General features: G+C 38.8%; 6 protein-coding genes across 6 annotated transcripts; all 6 read right to left on the bottom strand.

The window, feature by feature from the left end:
- Positions 1-639: 639 nt before the first annotated feature.
- Positions 640-1563, bottom strand: CBG19201 (the record flags this gene model as incomplete). Its single annotated transcript, XM_002637438.1, has 5 exons — positions 640-778; positions 824-933; positions 984-1104; positions 1156-1287; positions 1334-1563. The coding sequence occupies 5 exons, from the start codon at positions 1561-1563 to the stop codon at positions 640-642; spliced, it is 732 nt and encodes a 243-aa protein (XP_002637484.1).
- A 724-nt stretch (positions 1564-2287) lies between these two features.
- CBG19200 lies at positions 2288-3020 on the bottom strand (the record flags this gene model as incomplete). Its single annotated transcript, XM_002637437.1, has 4 exons — positions 2288-2345; positions 2394-2609; positions 2655-2795; positions 2842-3020. 4 exons carry the CDS (start codon positions 3018-3020, stop codon positions 2288-2290), a joined length of 594 nt encoding a protein of 197 aa, XP_002637483.1.
- A 357-nt stretch (positions 3021-3377) lies between these two features.
- Positions 3378-4246, bottom strand: CBG19199 (the record flags this gene model as incomplete). Its single annotated transcript, XM_002637436.1, has 4 exons — positions 3378-3435; positions 3481-3696; positions 3915-4052; positions 4098-4246. 4 exons carry the CDS (start codon positions 4244-4246, stop codon positions 3378-3380), a joined length of 561 nt encoding a protein of 186 aa, XP_002637482.1.
- Positions 4247-5498: 1252 nt separating this feature from the next.
- CBG19198 lies at positions 5499-6178 on the bottom strand (the record flags this gene model as incomplete). Its single annotated transcript, XM_002637435.1, has 4 exons — positions 5499-5622; positions 5674-5895; positions 5937-6038; positions 6087-6178. 4 exons carry the CDS (start codon positions 6176-6178, stop codon positions 5499-5501), a joined length of 540 nt encoding a protein of 179 aa, XP_002637481.1.
- A 729-nt stretch (positions 6179-6907) lies between these two features.
- CBG19197 lies at positions 6908-7595 on the bottom strand (the record flags this gene model as incomplete). Its single annotated transcript, XM_002637434.1, has 4 exons — positions 6908-7058; positions 7105-7326; positions 7371-7469; positions 7510-7595. The coding sequence occupies 4 exons, from the start codon at positions 7593-7595 to the stop codon at positions 6908-6910; spliced, it is 558 nt and encodes a 185-aa protein (XP_002637480.1).
- An 848-nt stretch (positions 7596-8443) lies between these two features.
- On the bottom strand, positions 8444-19496 carry CBG19196 (the record flags this gene model as incomplete). Its single annotated transcript, XM_002637433.1, is given in 23 exon segments — positions 8444-8587; positions 9274-9365; positions 10388-10445; positions 10504-10686; positions 10958-11124; positions 11169-12924; positions 12973-13149; positions 13194-13343; positions 13389-14872; positions 14916-15156; positions 15211-15876; positions 15928-16118; positions 16168-16452; positions 16511-16898; positions 16953-17060; positions 17107-17760; positions 17788-17915; positions 17967-18252; positions 18299-18485; positions 18535-18767; positions 18813-18905; positions 19066-19335; positions 19347-19496. 23 exon segments carry the CDS (start codon positions 19494-19496, stop codon positions 8444-8446), a joined length of 8091 nt encoding a protein of 2696 aa, XP_002637479.1.
- Positions 19497-22123: the final 2627 nt, after the last annotated feature.

Here is a 22123-nt window from a genome sequence, read left to right as displayed (position 1 = left end):
AATTCATGGATTTTACGAAATTTTCCGATGAAAAATTTATATTTACATGAACACCTTTTAAGGACCAGAATTTTTTTCTAAGGACCAGAATGTTTACTTAAGGACCAGAATTTTTTAAGGACCAGAATATTTTTTAAGGACCAGAATTTTTTCTAAGGACCAGAATTTTTTCTGAGGACCAGAATTTTTTTGAGGACCAGAATTTCATACTAGAGCCGTCTGTTCTTTCGAAAATGCGTTCCTAAAACTACTAGGAGCGCTAGGCCACGGTATCCTACCTATCCCAGAAGTACCGTTTCCAAGGGAAATTTTATAGGGTCCTTTTTACCTTTACAGGGAGAGGCCCTTCTATTACAAGGGGTCCTTCTATTTTTCGAAGCCCTTCTTATACAGAATTTACGGTAGGTGACACCCAAACGGATCCGTTAGCATGTTCCCGTGTATGAACGAAATTAAAAAATATTTTCATGTGTATTAGAAAATTTATTTGGTTTATGAAAAGAAGAAGCAAGAATTCTTTTAAATCAAAGAAATTCGATAATGTTTCATACTGTTTTTGAGGTAAAGGAACTTGAAATTGATACCGGTGAAGAAGATTCCTGAGGTGGTATATACATTTATTTTTTTTTCTCGACTTTGTCATTTTCCAGTTTTCCCTTTAGCTTTGACTGGTCGGAGTGGTTCTAAATCTTTCGATGATGATCCTTTTGCCATCTCGCTCCGTTTTGCATGGTAGGCTATGAATATGATTACGGCAATGAACCCAATAACAAATAACCTGAAAAAATAAACATTTCAAAAGAAGAAAAAAGTTTTGACTCACAGCTCGAACCACTGGCCAAAATCATGACAACAATACATTCCACAACAATCAACAGTTCCTGTGCAACTGAAGAATATCGATTTGACTTGAGTTCCATTGGCAAAAGTCATCTGAAAAATTTTTTTTTTAAATTTTCTAATCCTTTTAAAATCTCTCTTACATTTCGCAAATCTCCATCATCCTCTCCAAAAACATATTCACAAATGGATTCCGGCCGAGTTTCGTTGCTTGTTGCAGACTTTGTCAGACTATAACTCCAGTAATAGTTTCGATTATCATAACTGAAAAAAACAAAAATATAAATTTCGAAAAACTTTTCTCTGAATCCTTACAACATGGGTTGCGTTGCCGCCAGAATCACAAATGGATGACCAGCTCGTACTTGAATGTTTGGATTATGATAAAAGTGTTGATTTCGGAAAGATGATGAACCAAAATTGGAAAAAGAAGATGTTGATGATTGTCTGAAATTTTAAATCAAACGCTTCTCAAAGTATTTCGCAATCTTACGTTTTATATCCATAGGCTCCTTGACGATATCCTCCAGAATACGAGCTACTTCCGCGGATTCCACTTCTCATTGTGGATTTTCCACGCGATCCTCCACCTCCACGAGCTCCACTCCGTCCGCGTCCGCGTCCTCGGCCGCCTCGACCACCGCCACCTCGCGCGGAGGTTTCATCGAATAACGAGAATAATAGTAGTAAACAGAGAAAAATGAAACAAAGTCTGACTTTCATAATAACAGCTAGTAGTGGCAAGAGAAAAGCCTATACAGAAATTTGAATCAAAAGTTAGTGAGAATGTCCAGGTTAACAGAAGAAATCAATGGGTTTCAACATCTTATCTCTCGGATTAATCGCTTAGAATTTCAATAAGTCCACATGTATGACTCTCTCCGCCAGTTGAAGTATACCGTGAGGGACCAACACAAGAGATGCGGAGCACAAAAGAGACGCAGACGAACAGAGAGTTATGAGAGAAGCTGCCTACGTACTAGACGCGAGGAATATTTGCTAGCAGTCAGATGAGTTGCTCACTGAGTTGTCAGAGCCAAGAAGAAAAAAGAAAAAGAGAAGTAGCAATTGTTGTGGAGAATTTTACATGCCGTGCTGTGCATTAATGAGAATACATGTCAAACATTTTGCTTTCTGGTTCTCCAGTTGAAAAACGAAACGAAACTGGGATGACGTCATTTTTTTCAAGGGGTGGCAGGAGAAATGAGCCAATGGTCTCAAGGGATTCCAAGAAGGTGATTGAGGTTGTTTGTGGGCTTGTTTTCCAGAATGTTCCAATTTTAAACGAGGTTTTTTTTTGAAAATCTGCTGCTTCAGAACACTAGTTCTATCATCAAGATTTTTCGTTGAAATTTTCATGAATGTATAAATTTAAAGAACTCGTACAAAAATATTATGCATCACAGTTATCAAAGACCTCGTAAGTTTCGTTGTTTCCTACCAGCGATTAGTTATTGCGGGAGCCGAAGCAGCACGCCAAGAAGAAGATCAAGAACCAGATTGATCTGAAAAAATGATTTAGTTGAAAGACCCTTCAGGACTTTTAAACTCACAATGCCATCCAATCTCCAATCGAACTACAACACGACAATCCACAGCACTTCTCATAACTCCCACATCCAAACGTCAAATATTTCGGTCTTGTTCCGTTTTCATATGTGACATTGTACAGCTCCCCATCTTCCTCACTTATTGCATATTCACAATATGTTTTCTTTTCTGGGTGGCTGTGATAGTGCCCGTGCCAGTAATAATAATGGTTATCGTATCTGCAAACATCTTCAGATTCATACACTAAAAACTATAGAACTCACATGATTGGTGTAGCTGGCTGATTGATAACAAATGTGTTAGTGGTAGTTCCCGTACTGAAATATGTTTTAGATGTTGATGGGTTGAAAACACTGGAACGGAACGAGGAGGAATCGTAGTTGATGTAATTGGAATGACTTGAGCTGAAAGTTTATTAAAATGCAAATGTTAGTCACATCGAATATTTACCTAGAATGATATTTCCCCCCTCCAGAAGATCCGGATCTTGAAAAGGCGCTTCTCGATCCACTGCTACCTCTTCCACCCCCTCCTCTACCTCCTCCACCACCGCCTCTTCCACCACTTTTTGCACTTATTTCATAGATGAAAAGAATAGAGAATATGAGAAAAGACAAGGAAATGTTCATGTAAAAGAAAAAAGTAAGGCAAGTGACCTATCTCTTCGTTTCGTTCTCCTTTTAGATCGATTCATGATAGAAATTAAGATCAAAGAGACGCAGAGATTCAAACACTCGACCAGTTTTGTTTCTTGTTTGATTGTGTTACGGACAACGGAAACGGTATTTTGAATAAGTTTGTGATTCATTCATTATCACTTTTAGAAGTTGATTTCAAAATAATAATGAGTCATTTGACTGGATGCTCTTACAATGAATGACATCATAATTGAGGAACCGATTAATGAATGCGAACTTAATCAGAAAAAAATAAAAAGAAATAGGCAAATTTTGCTCAACCCGATTCTAATTGAACCGAGTTTTTGCTCAACCTACCCAACATCCATAGCCCAATGCTATTATCACGAAAAGCAAGCAAATGGTTCTGAAATAATAGTTTCCATGGATTCATATAACTTTTCCAACTAACACTGCGATCCATGTTCCAACAGTACTACAACAAGACATTCCACAACATTCTTCAAAACTTCCACACCCAAAAGTTAACGATTTTGGTGTTGTTCCATTTGAAAACGTTACATTAAAAAGTTCACCATCTTCAGCCGTGATTGTATACTCACAGACCGATTTCTTTTCAGGGCGACTATGATAATATCCGTGCCAGTAGTAGTAATGATTATCGTAACTGAAATAAGGGACTCAATATTTTGGATAACTACATGGACACCCCAAATAATGAAAATTAGCTGAAGGCTTCGGGAGTTATTCTTCGAATTTGGGACTTACCCGGTTCGAGAGGTTAAACCGAGTAACTCACGAAACCTTTGGCAATCTCCCATTACTCGGAGTGGCTCAGCTCATGCCTCAAATGGATAGTAGCTCCCTGAAAATAGCCTGACTTACATAATCGGGGTTGCTGGTTGATTGATTATATAAGTGTTTCCAGTGGTGCCCGTTGAAAAGTATGAACTGGAAGTGGATGGTTTGAAAACAGTCGAACGAAACGAAGAAGAGTCATAGTGAACATATGAGTGACTAGAACTGAAAACTACAAAACTGGAATCCCAAGCATATTTGAGATCATACCTGGAATGGAATTTACCACCCCCTCTGGATCTGGAACCTCCCCGCGAGCCTCCTCTAGCACCTCCACCACCCCTTCCTCCACTTCTTGCACTGCTCCTATCGACAAAAAATAAGAACAGAAGAAAAGGAATAATCGGTGAGATGTTCATCTGAAAAGGAAGAAAACACAGTCTGTCAGTTATGTTGCCATCTTCATTTCGTTTTCGTTCGATAGGGACTGTGTAAAATTAGGAGACAAATACTTTCCAACAAATTGTTGTTTGTTTTTTGACCTGTCGTCAGCTGGCCTTTCTGTGTGATTGGAATTCGGTAAAATTTGAACCTCGGCGAAATGCGGTATACAGAACTGTGTAAAAGAGGTTTATTTGTCATAATCCGTACAATACATATTCGAGCAGAACATTTATTTTCAAGCACAATAAAACACACCCATCACCAAAACGAACAGCATTGCAAAGCATCCCATTCTGAAAACCAACTATTAGAGTTTTAATTAAATACCGTAAAACAAGTATTAGAAGGGCGCCCGCACTGTCAAGTCTGAGGTCAATTAATTTAATTCCTATGCAAGATGTCGAAAAGTAGTCAACTGATAAAACGTTGGTGACATTATGATCTACAATTTATCAGTTGATAAATTTTTCATATCTTGAACAGAAACGGAGATGCATTGGCTTAAAGTTGAAAGTTGGGGGCCCTTATATTACAGGTTTTACGGGAAATTAATCCCATACGTAATAAGAAACCCAGTAATGTTATTGCAACATTTGGTCCCACAGCATTCATCCCATTTACTGCATTCAAAAACAAGTGCGGTGGGGTTGGTTCCATTAGAAAATCTCGTATTGAAAAGCTCCACATCCAGTTCTGTCAGACCATATTTACAAACTTTTTCAGCTTCTTCACTCTTTCGGAATAAGCCATTCCAATGATAGGAAGTGTTGTCAAATCTAAATCAGATGTATATTATTTTTCAAGCTTCCGTCCTATAGATGCATACGTAATAGGAACTGATGGTTTTTTAATAATGTAGATCTGTGCTTCTGAGTCAAAATATGTAGAAGTAACATTGGGATCACTGAATAGATACCCCCGTAATTGAGATGAGTCGTACCGAATTCGGTGGACTCTCCGGTACCCTTCGCAACTAATGACGAGAAAAAATAGTATAGAAATTACGGAAACATCCATTGTCGTAGACGAATAACTTGTTTGTTTCTTTTTCACTTTTTTCAACAATCTACGCCATCAATTCGGACACTGTCAAGGATCGAGAGACGAAGACATTCGGACGGCGTCTCGTTCATTTCACAACATCTGACCAAATTTACCGATCTTTGTTCATTATACACGAAAACAATAAATGATAAAACATCAGGTAAAGGAACAAAATTAAGATGATTAGACCTTCGGATTTCTCAATGGTTCCGAAGTATCGTTAGCAACAGCTTCTCTCTTATGCTTTCCATATTTTCTGTATTTGATGATGACCCAGTAGAGTCCAACGAAAAACAATATTATTGCTCTGAAAAGTTGGACATATTCAAAATCATATTCTTGCTATTAGGCAACCAACCCAACAATAAAAATGGAACTACGGCTCTCTGAACAGCATTCTAAACCACAACAGCTCTCATTTTTCTGACACCGGAAGGAGAGTGCCCACGGCTTAGTACCGTCTGGGTAAGTGACACCACGAAACTCGGTATCAGATTCATCAATTGGATATTCACATCTCATTGAATCATTTGAATTGTACGAATAATAACCCAACCAATAGTAATTGATGTTTTTGTATCTGAAAATACTATTTTTGAAAATATTTTCTTATCAGAGAACCTGATTTGGAGATATGGAGAAGTAATTACTCCCGATTTTATCGAGTTTTGCTTCACAAACTTTTTTACAATGGTGTCGTAGGAGGATGCATTATCTGTTGAGCTGAAAGTAGAACTATGAATACAAAATAATTGTAAAAAATTAACAAACTTGCTGGGGGGCTCTTGATATTCATCTTCAATTGTTTGAGTTTTGATAGACACGACTGAAAGAGCAAGGAGGAAGAGCAGGGTGTAAGTCATTGAAATCGATTCACATGCGTACAGAAATACAACTGACAAAGGTGAAATTAAAGTCAGTCTCAATTGGGAATTGAATTGTTACAGTCTACCGATTTCAAATTGATTAGCCACAATAGATGGAAAAAACAAAATTAAATATTGCTACCTTGGACTACTCGTAACTGTCCAACCATTTTGAAAACAGTGTGTAACAATGTCTTTGATCATTACTTTTGATTTCTGTACCGCAATTAATATAATCAACATCAAGGCACTCTATGGTGCACTGGAGGCGCGCTACAGGCGCGCCAACCAAGCAGGTTTGAAAAATCATAATAATTGGTTTTGACCGATTAGAGAAGAACAAAAACTCTAGGAAAACCCCACCAGGAAATCATTCAAAAAAAAAATGGAAACTGGTTAAATGTAAGATTGCATATACCGCATTTTCTTTAATACAAGCATACCCAAACCGTCAACTTCTCGGTGATCTCGATTCCTGTCAAAGATATTGAAAATATTTCAACTGGTGAATTATTTATCATGAAATCACCAATATTTTATTAGCTGACAAGTTCTTGATATCTTTTACATGAATCGATATAATTGAGCTCAGAATTTACGGGTTGGGTGGGATTCTATTAGAGAATTCTGTACTTTCCACAAAATTTCAGATGTTTAAGAGGATTGAACATGGAATTCAACTGTACAATGGAAACAGGAAAGATAACATGACATCATGACATCAGATCAAACTTCATGAATTTCAGCATTCTTTTTTGCACGCGGTTTTCGAGGAAGACGAATAGCATTCATCGAAACCGATTCTCTGCGCGAATTCACATAAGCATTGTACTTCGAGACGGCAACGCATAATCCCAGGAAGATTAGAAAGACAATACTGCAAAGGATATTTCCAAGATTCGTTCTCTCAAGTTTTCATTTACCACATGGTGACAGTCGAAGTTCGAATGTCTCCACAACACTCTAGACCACAACATTGCTCATAGTTCAAACAACCGTACTGAAGAGATTGAGGTTTGCTACCGTCTTTGTGAACAACTGAGATAAACTCGTGATCAGATTCATCTATGTCATATTCGCATTTCAGTGGGTGGCTGTCATCGAAAACATAATTTCCGTACCAGTAGTAGTTGATGTCATTGAATCTGAAAACGTGAGTCATGCGGTGTCTGCTATGAAGTTACGATACCTGATTGGTAGAGATGGAGCTACAATGACAGAAGATTTGGTGGATCGAAAGATATGAACTTTTGCTTCTCGTGTGTATGTGGAGAAACGGAAAGTGTTGCTGGAATCGGTAAATCATACAAACACGGTTTCAGTAGTACCTCATTCTTGGTCCACGGTGTGGAGAGATCTGGCACAAGCATCCAACCATCAAAAGTGCAAAGAGAAACCATAATGCAGACTTCATGTTTGCCCTTTTTAAACTTCAAATACTGGGACGCTGTTTACATCAAGATTCAAAAAGGTGTTGAAACTATCGTTCGAAGCAATTGAAGAAAAAGGCACGTATATTCAACTCGATACTGTTTTATGTTTCTGACGCCAACGTTTTGTGCTCCTTCTGACTGCAAAGCGGCCGCCGCCTCCAGTCTTCTGATAGGTTTCTAATTTCCGGAGTTTTGAGACAAAAGGAAATCGAGGCAATCCTTCTCAATGATAAGTAGAAATATGACATATACTTCCTTTCTTACCACGCAACACGGATACAGTTTTTAGAACGAATTTTGAGAAAGACATGGCTCTGACGCAAATGGAGTAGATGTATGTTCATACTGTTTCAAAATATTCTGCCAACCGTTTTCAGATGATCTCCTATTTACTTTTTGATACTTGCCGTCGTTAAGGTTGATGACAAACAATAATACTGATCCCGGAAACCCTGCAGGTTGGTCAGATGAAACCGTTACTCAAGCCGACCAAACTCTGGCAAACTTATGACAAGAATCCAAGCTAGTAGTATTCTAACTTTCAACTTCTAGTCTTAAATCTGACCATGATCCGCTATACAGCTGTTTGTTCGCAAGTTCCGAACAGAACCTACCCAATATCTGGCCAAAAGCCGAACATCCCTCATCTTCTGACCAGAAGATATAAGCCGACAGCCGAGGCATTGAACAATCTGTCTGTCACGACTATTTGACAAAAAAAGTCGTTCCTTCATGTTGATCATGTCAGAATGGAATGAGTACAGTAACGATCAAATTTCTTTTGAGACGTTTATTGAAAAAAAAACGATTTGAGAAAATTTATACAAAACTATTGTTTCGGAGTTGTGAGTTTTCTTTTGATGATATCCTTCTTCATTCTTCTCACAGCATCCAACGCCAGTGGATCGTCATAGTAGTCGCAAGCAAGACAGACGCATCCGAGTCCCGCATCACAATACGAGTCGATGCATCCCTAATAAGATAAATCGTACTTTTAAAGTCGGATGGGTTGGATTTTTTGAAATTTCGATGTCTTTGAATACTCTCAAACTTTAAAAAAAGTCCCATAGAAGTTCGACGTTTTAAATTTAACTTTATTTTGTAAATCGAGACAAATCAAGTACAATAACGCTAAATTTCACTTACTTCAGCGAAACAATCTTCCGCACAAAAATCATCACACGATGTGACGTATCCAACGATGAAAAAGAAAAATAGAACAGATTTGAAATTCATCATCGAATGAGTGTTACATGTTGACCTAGTCGCTTTTTAAATACAAACCACTTTTTTATGACAAGTTATAAAATGAAAACTCCAAATATAAATGAGAAACAATGTAAACATGTCCGGTGAACATTAAAACTGAAACAATATGTTTATGTGGGAGTTTTGAACAAAATATGACATGAATATTATTATCGCTGTGTTTTGATGATTTTTCACACCTTTTGTACAATAGTGTTTATAAATATTTTCGAAACGATCCTAATCATCTTGAGCATGAACGAAATCGTTTCCAATTCGTCTCCAAACTTCATATAGAATGTATCGAATGATAGCGAAAAGTGCGACGAAGGATTTGAAAAACACAATGAATGGTTCGAAGCGATATCCTGAAGAGCAAACTCATTAAAGAAAGTAATTGGAGCAACTCACTCGGATTATTTTGCTCGCCATTTCTGTAAATTCGGACAGCGCGTAGTAAATCTTGGAGTAAATTGTATCCAATGTAAATGAAACACACAGTTCTGTAAAGTAATATTGAACCAATAGAAAGAATCTGAAACTTACGTAGAGATGAAAATCAGGCAGCACATCCCAATCATGATTTGTCTCTAGAATAAAGATGTAATATTTCGAGAACCTCTGTGGGTATTGAATTCTGTTATAGGTGATTGTAATACAGTACTGCTTCTGATAGAAGCCCACCCAAAAGGGAATTTTGAGCTCAATTATCTCAAAGATATCAGAAATCTGTCACTGATAAATTATTTAAAATAATATCACCAATATTTTATCAGTAGAGAAAGTGTTAGTATCTCTCATCTTAAACAAGATGATTGATCTCAAAGTTGACGGTTTGTGGGCGCTTCTATGTAGCCCATCGTCTCCACACGTTCAGTACATTTTTGGTGCAAAGCCATTTTTCGAAAAAAAAAACGGATTTCGCAATACTTTTTCGAGGGAACCAATTATCTCAATTCTCAAAGTTCTCACAAAATTATCTCTTCTATGTGCATCGTCTAGTAAGTTCTGCAATCGCTCAGCTTCCCAATCATGGTCGTCCCATTGACGAAGTTGTAACTTGAATGTCAAATTACTGAACTCACTATAAAGGAAATGTGACATTTCTACTTTTTTTCTAAAATTATAACTTACTGTTCATCGTTGACTGTATACAAATTCATGCCACTCATGGCTAGAGTATATAGGAACATAAGGAATTTCATTGTGAGAAAAAGGAAATCCTAAAAAATATCGAATGCTTAAAAGGAGAGCGAAGCAAGCGAGTAGGTGCCAAAAATCGGAGAAACAGAGAAGGGAAATAAATCGAAGAGAAGAAGTGATGGTTGCTGCGGAGGGTTAGCTTTACGAGGCAAAACGAAATGATAATAGAAGAAAAGGAGATTAAAATTATTATTTATTAAGAAAAAACGACTAATAATTACATTATACCATGGAATTAAAAATATAACAAAAAAAGAGTGAAATAATGTTTTGTTGGGATATAATTAAAATCCGATACAACGGAGATATTATAACATCTCACTCTGTCGGGGTGTTTCGATCGAAAATGCGCTCGTTGTTGTTGGTTCGGCTCCTTTTGCCTAAAAAGAAAAAATAAAATAATTATTGTTTTTCTCTTATATTCTCGCTAATTCATACCTGCTTCTCTTGTGTGACTTTAGTTACATGGAAGTAGTTTCCTGGATTTGAACCAGCCGGTCGTACTACTAAATCTGCTGTGCTTCTCGCTTCTCCTGCGATGTTTTCAGCCAAACAAGTGAATTGACCACTATCTGCACCTTCTACTCTGACAATCACCAAGGAATGATATCCGTCACCATGCTGAAATATGAGAAAATGTTTTTTTCAAAAAAAGGCTTCTTCAATAAGCCGTACCAGAGATTCAGCAAGGGACCTCACAGGTAAGGCGGGGTTCCCTAAAATCTTGCAAACGGCGGCTGAAGATCTAAGAGATTGCTATAACTTGCGTATTCAAAAATTCCCTAATTTTCATAATAAACGCAAGTTATAGCCGACTCTTAGATCTTTAGCCGCGGTTTGTACACTTTTCGAAAAAAAAAGACAAATTTTCCAGAAGGATCGTTGAACTTACATCAACAATCCTCACTTCTTCACAGTCAGGAATCTCATATCCATCGCGCATCCAAATAACCTTGGGCATCGGGTCTCCAGTCACTCGCACAGTCCATTTTAATTGGCGTCCTTCTTCTACTTCTTCACTGATAAGTCGTTGAATAAAATCTGGAGCAATCGTTTTTGCTGAAAAAAATTGTTTTCCGTACAAATTGAAGTTTATCACTAACGTCTAACAACAAGCTGCGCACTACTCGTAGCAACTCCACTGTTATTCTTGGCAGTGCACATATATTTTCCAGCATGGGAGAGTTGACAATTGAGGAAGTGAAGAGAAACCCGTCCTCCGATATTCGAAACTCTGATATCCTTCAAATCAAGTGGCCTTCCGTCAATAGTCCATTCGACTGTTGGAGCAGGCCATCCAGTTACAATTCCTTCAAAGGTCGTATTTTCTCCTTGAGCAACAACAGTTGATACAAGTGTCTGGGTGAAATGTGGAGGATGTCCAGATGTTTTCTTTCCTTCTAAATCGTACGTCTCCAGATGCTCTTCATCTTTCTTATGTTCCAACTCAATTCGTTTAGCTGGTGGTGGAGTTGAGAGCTTTGATGCTTCATGTTTCAGTGGTCTTCTCTGCTCGTATTCGAACATTGCGAATTCCTCTTCAACAGTAGTATATTCAGTTGGAACATTTTTTCGTGTTTGTTGTTGTTGTTGTTGTAGTCGAGTTTCCTCTTGTTTCTTTTGTTGGTAAGTTTGGAGAGATCTAGGACGAACGTGGAGGACAGTCAGCGATTCTGTGACTCCTCTCTTATTTTCAGCAATCATTTTATAATATCCAGCATGTTCCAATCTAGCAGGACTGATGATAATCGAGTAGGTGTCGTTGACATGGCAGATCTTCAAAAATTCGGATTTCTCAGTGACCTGCTTATTGTTGAAGAAGAATCTGGCTGCTGGTTTTGGATTTCCAACAAGGATGCATTCAATCGCTATCCTTCCTCCTTCCTCGACAGTATATTCTCTTTCAAATGCCTTAATGAATTCTGGTTCTGTTGTTGTTCTTGACAATCCAATCCTTTGCATATTATCCTCTGCAGTACTTCTGTGAATTGGTTGTGGTGGAGGAGTTGGTGCAGAATCAGTGTAGGCTCCATCAGTCCAGAATCCTTCAACATCTGATGCTTGAATAAAACTGTCTCTCTGTCTAATAGAGGATTCCTCATCTGTTTGTCTTCTATACTCGTTACTAATTGGTCTAGCGGTTGTCTTCTTTGTGTTTGTTTCTCCATCGATACCTAATCTTCTCATAGTGACAGTTGAATGTGGATGAGCTGCATCCATGTGAGTATTCCGAATCCATCCTTCCCCAGAAGTCGTTTCGGTTACCGTTGTGGTTGTTTTTGGCTCTCTTCTGATTGGAATACGTGATTCTGTTTTGTTCCGTTGATCTTGTTCCTCTTCCTTCTTGGTTGTGATAGTTTGCTGTCCAGATCTATTCTGCTGAATGTCGTGTTGAACATGCTCTCCTCCTTCAATATCCAACCGTTTCACAGTGATTGTCGATTGTTCCGGTCTTCTCATGTCCTGATGAACATTCTGAACCCATCCCTCCCCAGATGTTGTCTCAGTCACCGTAGTTGTTGTCTTTGGCTCTTTCTTCACTGGAATCTTCGATTCGTTTCTCATTCTCGACTCCTCTTCTTCCTCCTTCTGTGTTTTCACAGTTTGTTGCTGTGATTGCTGAGCAGTTTGATAGTTCACATGGTGTCCTTCATCAATGTCCAATCTCTTCACAGTTGTCGTGGAAAGATGTGGATTTTGGAAATCTTGATGAGTATTCTGAACCCACCCTTCTCCAGATGTCATTTCCGTAACAGTGGTAGTGGTTTGCGGCTCACGTTTCACAGGAATTCTTGATTCTCTGTGCACATCTTCCTGAATTTTTTCAGTGACAATGTTCTTTTGTTCAGGCTGGTTGAACTGAAATTAATTGAGGTACTTTAATTCGGAACAAAAACAAAGACTCACCCTCTGTTGGTTGATGTTTTGTGACTCCTCAATATCCAACTTCTTTACGGTCACCGTAGATTTGTGTGGCTCCACAAAGTCTTGATGCTGATGCTGAACCCATCCCTCTCCAGAAGTTGTCTCAGTCACTGTGCTCGTGACTTGTTTCTGCTTCTGTTGTTGTTCTTGATACTCTCTCTGAAACTTCAGTTTTCGAAAATGAACTATTTTTTGTCACTCACATCAACATCACCTGTGATTTCCTCCGTCTGTTTGACAACAGTGGTCACCTTTTGCTCATGTGGGGTCGCCAGGATGTCATCGATTCTGTCTATTTGCGGAGCTTCTTTAGTGATGGCCTGACGCTCTGGCTTAGCTGGAGCGTGTACTTGCTGAAATGAAGCATTTTGAAAAGTGAAATGAGTACTATAACTAACTGCAATGTTAGCCAATGGTTGTCCTCCAGTAGTCGTTGCTTGGTAGGTTTCTGGTTGAGCTGCTTGTTGGTATCTAGCAACTTTTTCAACGGATGGACTTCTTCTTGTCAACGTGGATCTATGAGTTTCTGGAACTGGAGACTGACGGATCTTTGCAACATTCTCCAGAGATGGAGCTTTCGAAATGGAAGATTGATGTGTTTCTCGAACCGGAGTCTTTCTAATAGTAGCCACATGCTCAGAAGTTGGTCCGGGTGTCGTTCTGGCTTCATAAACTTCTCTTTGTGGAGACTGACGGATAGTTGCCACATTCATTGTTCTCACTGTCTCATTCGATGATGTAGATCTTCCCATAACTGGCTGAATTGGTTCATGGGATTGTCCGATATGAGAGATATTGGTGGTTGTAGTGGTTGTATGATATCCGACTGGGCGTGGAGAAGGTTCATGAACATTGTGTGAACTATATTGATTCATTCCAGAAACTGTTCTCGTCTCTGTCACTTCCACATCTCTCATTGGAGACCAAATCTCATCAATTGTATCGATCCACCTTTGCTGAGATTCTGTCTTTCTGACTTCTCTAATTTGAGGAACTGGAGAAATGGATCTCTGAGAAAGATGTTCCTCGAAGTGTTGCTCCACCAATTCAACCCATCTCTTCTCATCGATAATCTTTTCTGGCTCTCTTGGTTGTGGGAAATCTGATCGTTCTCTATTTTCCATTTCACAGCTTGTTTTGGTGATGACTGTTTGTTGAATTGACTGACCGATTTGTTCGTTAAGATCTTCTTGAAGATGATGTTCAGTGGTAACCACTCGCTTCAATGATGGTTGAACATGAACAGTGGCACCAGTCACAGCTTCTCCAATTTCATTCTCAGCAACAGCAGTATACATGCCAGCGTTGACTGGGGAAATCTGTTGAATTGTGAGTCTTGACCATCCATCTTCCTGCTCTGAGATTTGCACTTGACTCGAAGTTTGAACTGGAGAATCATTGAATTTCCAGTGGACTCTTGGCTTTGGTTCTCCATACGAGAATACTTGGAGTGTTGCAGTTTCTCCTTCTTGCCACGTGGTGTTTGTGAGTGGGGGCTGAATGACTGGAGGTCTTTGAATTGGAGTTCTTGGTTTCGGTGGTGTCTGTGGTGGTGGTTGCTTTTTCGGAAGAACACGAAGCTGACAAAAGTTCGCAACTTCTCCGTGAACATTCCTGGCACGGACGGTATATGTTCCGGTATCCAATGGAACAGTTTGATCAATTACCATTTGACAGTGATCTCCAGAGAATGTAAGATGAACTCTCTGGCTCTCCTTGACTGCAGTTTCCTCTTTGAACCAAGTAACCTCTGGTTCTGGTTTTCCAACAACCACACAATCCAAATGAGCAGTTTCTCCTTCATTCACTTGAACACTTTGCATTTGTTTCACGAATCTTGGTTTGTCTTCTTCAAGAATTGCGGATGACATTGCACTTCTCGCTGAAATATTTTAATTTTTTTGACTTGCTAGGTGAAACCTTACACTTGACAATCAAGTTGGCACTACTTGAAGCGGATCCTCCAACATTTGTAGCTTTTACAGTGTATTCTGCAGTATCCTCGATGAAACTCTCTTCAATTACCAGTGTGGCAACTCCATTCACGTATTCCTGACGGTAGTCCATGTTGCTCTTCACATCAATTCCATCCTTCAGCCATGAGATTTTTGGCTCAGGCTCCCCGTTGATTCTTGCCAAGAATTCATAACGGCATCCTTCATCAACCTGAAAATTTTAGATATGGGTATTTCAAAGTGCCATACCAGAAAATCAACTAACCTCGTCGTCCTTCAGCTGGGTAAGGATCTGTGGTGCCTGAACTCTCTGCCGTTCTTCTTCCTGCTTACGAATGACAATGTTCTGAGAAGCGGCTCTCTCGTGAAGTTCCTTAACTAGCTGTTGAACTTGTTGTTGCTTAGTCATCATCTCTTGAACAGTCTTGGTAAAAGTTTCATCCTTCGTGAATCTGGATGCATCTTCCAATCGTCTGGTCTGAGCCTCCACAGTCTGATGGATTTCGTTGACCTTCTTCACAAGTGTTTCCGATTCTTGAATTGTCTTCGGTGCCTTATCAACTAATCGAATAATCTCGATAGTCTCTTCTTGCCACATCTGTATCTCTTCTATAATCTTTTTCAGTATTTGAAGTTCTTGTCTTTCTTCTGGAGTCAAGGTAATCTGGGTTTGTTCGAGACTTGTCAGTTCGATGGTCTTTGTCTCTTCAATTGTTTGTTGCGGCTTTGACAATTCGAAACTTGCGAAAATAGCCTTTCTCTCCAAGTTTTCTGTCATTTCTCTGATCACGTTCTGTTGCTCAACAGCTCTAGCAATCTGTGTCTTGACTGCGATATCTTTGGCTTTGGATACAACCTCTTCGATTTTTGGCTGTTGTACTTCAATTGCCTCTTTGACAAGCTTCACCTTCTCTTGGAGTTCTTCACTTTCCTATCAAAATTTTGATTATTATTTCCACTCAAATGCACTTTTAAAACTCACCTGAACAGTTTTCATTGGAGTACTATCGAACATCTTGATGATCTCGACCATTTCTTCCTGCCACATTTGAATGTGTTCCGTGACTTTCACCAACTTTTGTTGCTCCAATTTCTCTTCCAGCTCAACAGTGAGATGCTTCAATTGCTCTTGAACATGTTCGACCTCTTCCATTTTTTGTACAAATTCAGGTACTGAAATTTCAAACTTCATAATAATGGATATAAAGAGTAAATCACCTACCTTGCGACATTTTCTTAACTTCTTGAATTCTAGAAGACTTGTGCTCAATTGTTTGTTGAAGATCATGAACTCTGTCAATGAGTTCATTTGCTTCTTGAATGTTAGCTGGTTGAGTTCTATCCAACATTCGAATGATTTCAATAGCTTCTTCTTGCCACATCTGAATCTCTTGGACAACACGAATCAACTTTGTGATTTCGAGTTTCTCTTGCAATTCTAGAGTAGTGAGGCGGATTTGTTCCTGGTTTTGGATAGTCTTGTAAAGTTGTGTTTGGAACGTTTCGTCTGGAAAAAGAAAACAAACTGTGTTGAGTATCTAATCCTTTTCCAAAAAAATACTTACTCTGGGAAAGTGTCTTACAAGCCTCCAAATGCTCACTCTTCTTGTCAACTTCAACTTTCAAATCTTCAATTTTCCGTCTGACGTGTTCAAATTGTTCCTGATTATTTGATTGCGTAGTGACGACTTGATTCATATTTCTAATGATTTCCACCATTTCCTCTTGCCAGATTTGAACATCTTCAACTATTTTCAGAAGAGAGGCCAACTCAACTTTTTGGCTCAATTGATCCAGACGAGTCTTGATGTAGTCATTCTTATCAATTAATACATTGATTCGGCTGATCTGTTCCTCGTTCTTGTTCTCTTCTTTCAACGTTTCAAGAGTGGTTTTGTGCATATCAGCGGCGTTTTTGAAAGAAGAAATTCTCTTTTGGGTCTCTTCCACTTCCTATATAAAGTTTCAGGTTTTAAATGCTTCAAATTAAAGCTAGGGAAAATGTACCTCTTTCTTGGTGATACTGGAATTATCAACTTTACCAATGAACTCCAACACATCCGTTTGCCACATCTGAATCTCTTCCATCACACTCTCCACTTTTGTAGTAGAGTTCTGAAAAGTTTTCATAATAAAAAGATTAATAAGAATACGAGCGAACCTTATCCATCTGCCATTCTGTCCATTTGTGTTGAACGTACTTGAATCGATTCTCATGATCAGTGATCATATTTCTAACTGCTTCTTGAGCCCTTTGAATGTTCAACCACTCGTCTGACTTTCCAATTTGGGTCGCATTAGAAATAAATTTCTCTCCTGAAGTTCTAAATATAGATTCGCATATGGATTTCCACAAACCTTGATGTTTCTCCTGACTCAATGTCTCTAAAATCATCTGGAACACATTTGAAATTTGTGCAGCAACCTTTTCGTTGGTATACTCTTGATTATTTTCCAGGAGAGTTTGAAGTGCATCGAACGATCCTTCAAGATCTTTTCCAAACTTGTGAACTTGTTCGTAAGTGGTTCCGATCTGAATACGGTTTTCTAGGATGTCCTTGATCTTCTCATAATTCTTGACGAATTCTGTCAATAGCTGTTCTTCTTCTGGAGACATTTGGGGTTTCTTTGCAAGAAGACTCATCACATCAGCATCTCTGTTGACGACTTCAGTGGCGAATTGCTTGTGAGCCACAACAAAATCACGAGCATCGTTCAAATTGCCACCCATATCTCCTTTTTGGGCCAAGAACGCAGATGCCTGACCGTCAAGCCATGATTTTATCGTGGAGACTGAATGAGATGGTTTAATATTCTAATATAGAAAGACTAAAAAACTTACATGAGAAGTTGTTTTTCCTGACTCCTTTCTCTGCTTGGCGAGAGATTCGATTTCTTTCAATTTTTCCGATAGATCTTCCACATACTGTTTCACAAGTCGCTGTTCTTCGTAGCTCAACACTTCCTTCGCTGAAAACGCAACAGAAAATTAGCTGGGGCAGTTCTTAAAATTTCACTCACAAGCAATATCCTTTCCTTCATGAATCAATGGTGATGCTTTCTGTTTAGCAAGTGGCGCCAACTCTCCCGCCATCGCCGCATTCGCACTCTTCATGTCCTCAGCCATCATATTCAGCTGAGATAACATCGATTTGGCGGCTTGAATGAATCCATGAATACGTTGAGAGCGATTCATTCTGGTTTTCAAGTAGTGTAGGAATTCTTCAATTCTTCCAGACAGATGAGAGATTCTACCTCCATCCGACGATGGGGTTTGGGCAAGATCTCGTAGACGGGCCACATGTTTCTAGAAAATGCTAATTTCCATAGGTTAGTTTGCATCTCGAACTCACATTTCCTTCATTGAGAACGTTTTTCTGTCCAGCTTCATTGAGGGCTTTTACCTTCTTCTCTGCGTATGTGAGCCATTGTTCAATGACAACCAGTTCATCTTCTGTTGTGGTCGTTTGTGTCTGTGGAGCAGCTCCTGACTTTCTCTCCTGCCACAGAGCTTCGGATCGTTCCCAATCGGAAGCCACTCTGAAAAATTGATAAAATGTAAGATTCTAAGCGTTTAGACTGGGGTTACCTCAACATGATGCTTTCAATTCTCACAGACGCTTCTAGAATCTCCTGCGGTCGCTCTGGATTGTCATCTAGTTGTCCCAGTGTGCGAATTTGAGAGATCACAGAAGATCCTAGGTCTACGACAGAGGCGGTGGTATCGATGATATCATTGATGAGCTTATCAATGGAAGACTTTAATTGTTGGGAATTCTGTTCATTGATCTGCTCCACGATTTCAATGGTTTTTGTAGAGAGCTGGAAATATAATAATTTCAGATTGTCCTGAAAATAGGAACTTACTCTCTGATGACTTTCAGCCAATGTGTAGAACTGGACAGTTTCTCTCAGCATATATCCACGCAGCAGAAGTTGACGATTCAAGGATCTCCAGGTCTGAGAATGCGACATTTTAGTATCGTAAGAAAAGAGTAAAAACATGAAACCCCCATCCGGTCGGATTCCTATACAACGCAGATTAATGTGCTGATTTATGGTGCAGCTGTATAGGAAAAAAGTAAAAAACGCAAAACGCATCGAAATGCATAATACAAACCTCCCGCAAACTTTTCGCCATTTCGTCGTAAACAATCGCTTCGTTCGGATTCGTTTTCTCGGCTCCAAGGCTGTCGGCTCGACTCAAAAGAGCTAAGACTTGATCGTCTTTCTCTTGAAGTCTTCTGATGAGATCATCGTGGATATTCAATAAATCCTTTGCTTCTTGTGATGAGTTTCCAATGGAAAGAAGTTTCGGTTGCATTTCGTCCACTCGGAGTTGGATATAACCAGCGCTCTGAGTGTCATAGTTAAGAAAGATGAGAAAGTTCTGAAACTCACTTTGAGAAGCGCAACAACTATGGAGGCATTGACACCAGCTTTTACGGCAATTGTTGATAGTGTAGTCGTGGATTTTTCAGTTTCTTGGCTCTGACCTCTACGCGCCATTTCGCTGAGGTTGGCGTCGTTAGGCGCCCCTCCTGGCGCCATGATGGTAGTGAGGTTATTCTAAAAAGATTGGAATTTTGTATTCAAAGAGATGTTTCTGGGAGTATCTTCCGAATCAGTAATCCATAAAGTAACAAATTATATTACATGAAGAATGATCATAATTTCAGAGGGAAACTATATTTTATAAAGAAATATTAGAAGATAACGGGAGGTATCGGAATTTGTATAACCAAAACAGAAAATGTTCCAAACTTCAAACAAGGTTTTGTTAGCCTAGGATACCGTAACCAGAGATACAAGTAGCATTGTATACAAGTAAGAAGTGCAACAATTAGTATAAAAAGTGCCGCCCACACTTCAAGGTTGTCCGAGTTTCTGTGGTGCTCTCCTACTATTACACACGTTCTGAGCTGGGGAGGATCCTCTCTCTTCGTCCTCTTCGGAAGAGAAAGAGTGTAAAACATCGAGCCAAAGCAGCAGCACATCGAGAAGTATGGGACAGGAAGGAGAGATAGAGAGAACAACAACACAAAAATTGCGGGCGGGAGATGAAGAGAAGAGGTGGGAGCTCCCGGGAGAAGAAGAGCAAAAAAAAAGAAGAAGAAGAAGAAGAAGTATCAGTGTGGGAACAGGAAAAGATGTTGGAAAAAACGGAGAGAGAATGATCTGTTAATTCAATCTTTTTTGTATAGATATCGCAATAAAAAGTTGGATTAAAAGATGTAACATTGTACAAAATGATTCATAATGCTACTGTGAATTCATTCGTACTGGAATTTAATTCTGAAAACGAAAATAATAAAAGGACAGAAGCCCCTTCAACAGAAGGGCCCCTCCGAGAATGACTCCGATAAACAGCGAATAGGAAAATAACAACGATTCGATGGCATGAATGAATCCATGAATACGAGGAAAATGGTTCATTTTTGTTTTCAAATAGTGTAGAAAGTCTTCAATTCTTCCAGACAGGTGAGATATTCTACCTCCATCCGACGATGGGGTTTGGGCAAGATCTCGAAGATGGGCTTCTAGAAAATGTTAACTACCATCGGTTAATTCGCGAAAAAATGAATAAGTGAATACTTGATAACTTGAAATTGTATTGTCTGAAATAAAGAGTTCCGTACGATTTCATTGAAAAATATTGCTGAAATTCCACAATTTCACAGTATCTGTTGAAACACTAATTTTTCTCAAAAACTTGCTCTATTTTGGTGAATGATCAATTTTTATGAGTTTTGAACGAATGTCCACCGAATTTTTTTTTTCGAAAATTAAAAAAAATGGCAAAAAAGGTAAAAGCCCTCTTAATTCTAATTACAGGGTGGTGGTGTCTTGAAACAAAGGGTCCGTCCTTACAGTCTAGTACAACTATGCTCGCTAAAGCTCGGGAACGATCTCAATAATTTTGGAAACTGTGTTCTTCAATTTAATTATTCGGCTTACAAAATTATACGAAACTCGCAGGTTAACGAAACATTTTGATATGTGAAAAAAGATAAGGACATTCAAAAAAGATTATGTCCGCTTTCTAGACTTTGTCTTTAAAAAAATTAATCATCCATATAGAATCAGGGACCGTTAAGTCGACTGGATCCGCGAAATTAAAGTTCACAAATCCCTTTAATTGACAAATAAGTTTCCAACAACTTTTCTGAAAAGTCGAGCGAAAAATCTGAACTTCAGAATAACACGAAAACCACAAAAATACTACACATGTTTATACTGATCGTTATTCTTCCATCTGGTCCGAGAAACTCAAAAAACACAGCAACAACTTAGCAGATGTGGAATATAGTCTTGTTTACTCGGCATTCCAGCCACACTTTGATATTGAAACTAGAGAATGTGGCAGATTTTATGAAATTGATATCTTCAAGTGACCAAATGATAAACAACTTTCTAATTCATGATCGTCCACAAGAAACATGAATTACTCATTTAGAGGGTCAGAAAAAATCAAGAACAGATGCACTTCTCAGATACACTCGCCAATTGTTGGGTGGACCGAGGTGGGTGATTGAAGATGGTGTGTGGTCGAAGAAGAGAAACAGAGGCGATCCCTTTCAATACGTTTTGTTTCTTATTCGCCCATTACAACGTCCTGGAACACATCTCAACCAGCGGGTTAGCAAAGAGAGCAGCTTCTTCTTCTTCTTTTTCTTCTTCAGCATTTGTTTGGTGCCAAGTTTTGCTTTGCCATTGCAATCAGAAAGATATATCGATACAACCCGACACATTGAACTGGATGAGAAAACTGAAAAAAAAGAGCGGGAAAAGACAATTGACTGAAATCCAGAGAGAACTGAAAACAAGTGCTTCCGGAGAGTGAGTTGTTTTTTAGTACATCTTGAAAATTGACAAACCGTTAAACCCTGTAATAAACCCTATAACATTTACCCTGTCAAGTGATTTTTTTTGGTTTGATTTTTCTTGGCTCCTACGAAGATATCAAAAACGTGTCAGCTGATAAAATGTTTGTGATATTATGATAAGCAATTCATCAGTTGACAATTTTTATGTATCCTTGATAGCAATCTAGATAAATTGGCTTGAAGTAAAAAGTTAAAGGTCCCTTTTGTTACAGGTTTTACGGTACTTGTCATACTCCGGACAGGGAGGCTGATTTTTGGAAAATTCTTGAGAAAAATTTGCTGAACTCCACT

Source organism: Caenorhabditis briggsae (assembly GCF_000004555.2).
Source record: "Caenorhabditis briggsae complete genome, chrV, whole genome shotgun sequence".
Classification (NCBI taxonomy): Eukaryota; Metazoa; Nematoda; class Chromadorea; order Rhabditida; family Rhabditidae; genus Caenorhabditis; species Caenorhabditis briggsae.
The sequence above is the reverse complement of the archived record's forward strand: the minus strand, read 5'-3'. Positions and strand labels throughout refer to the sequence as shown.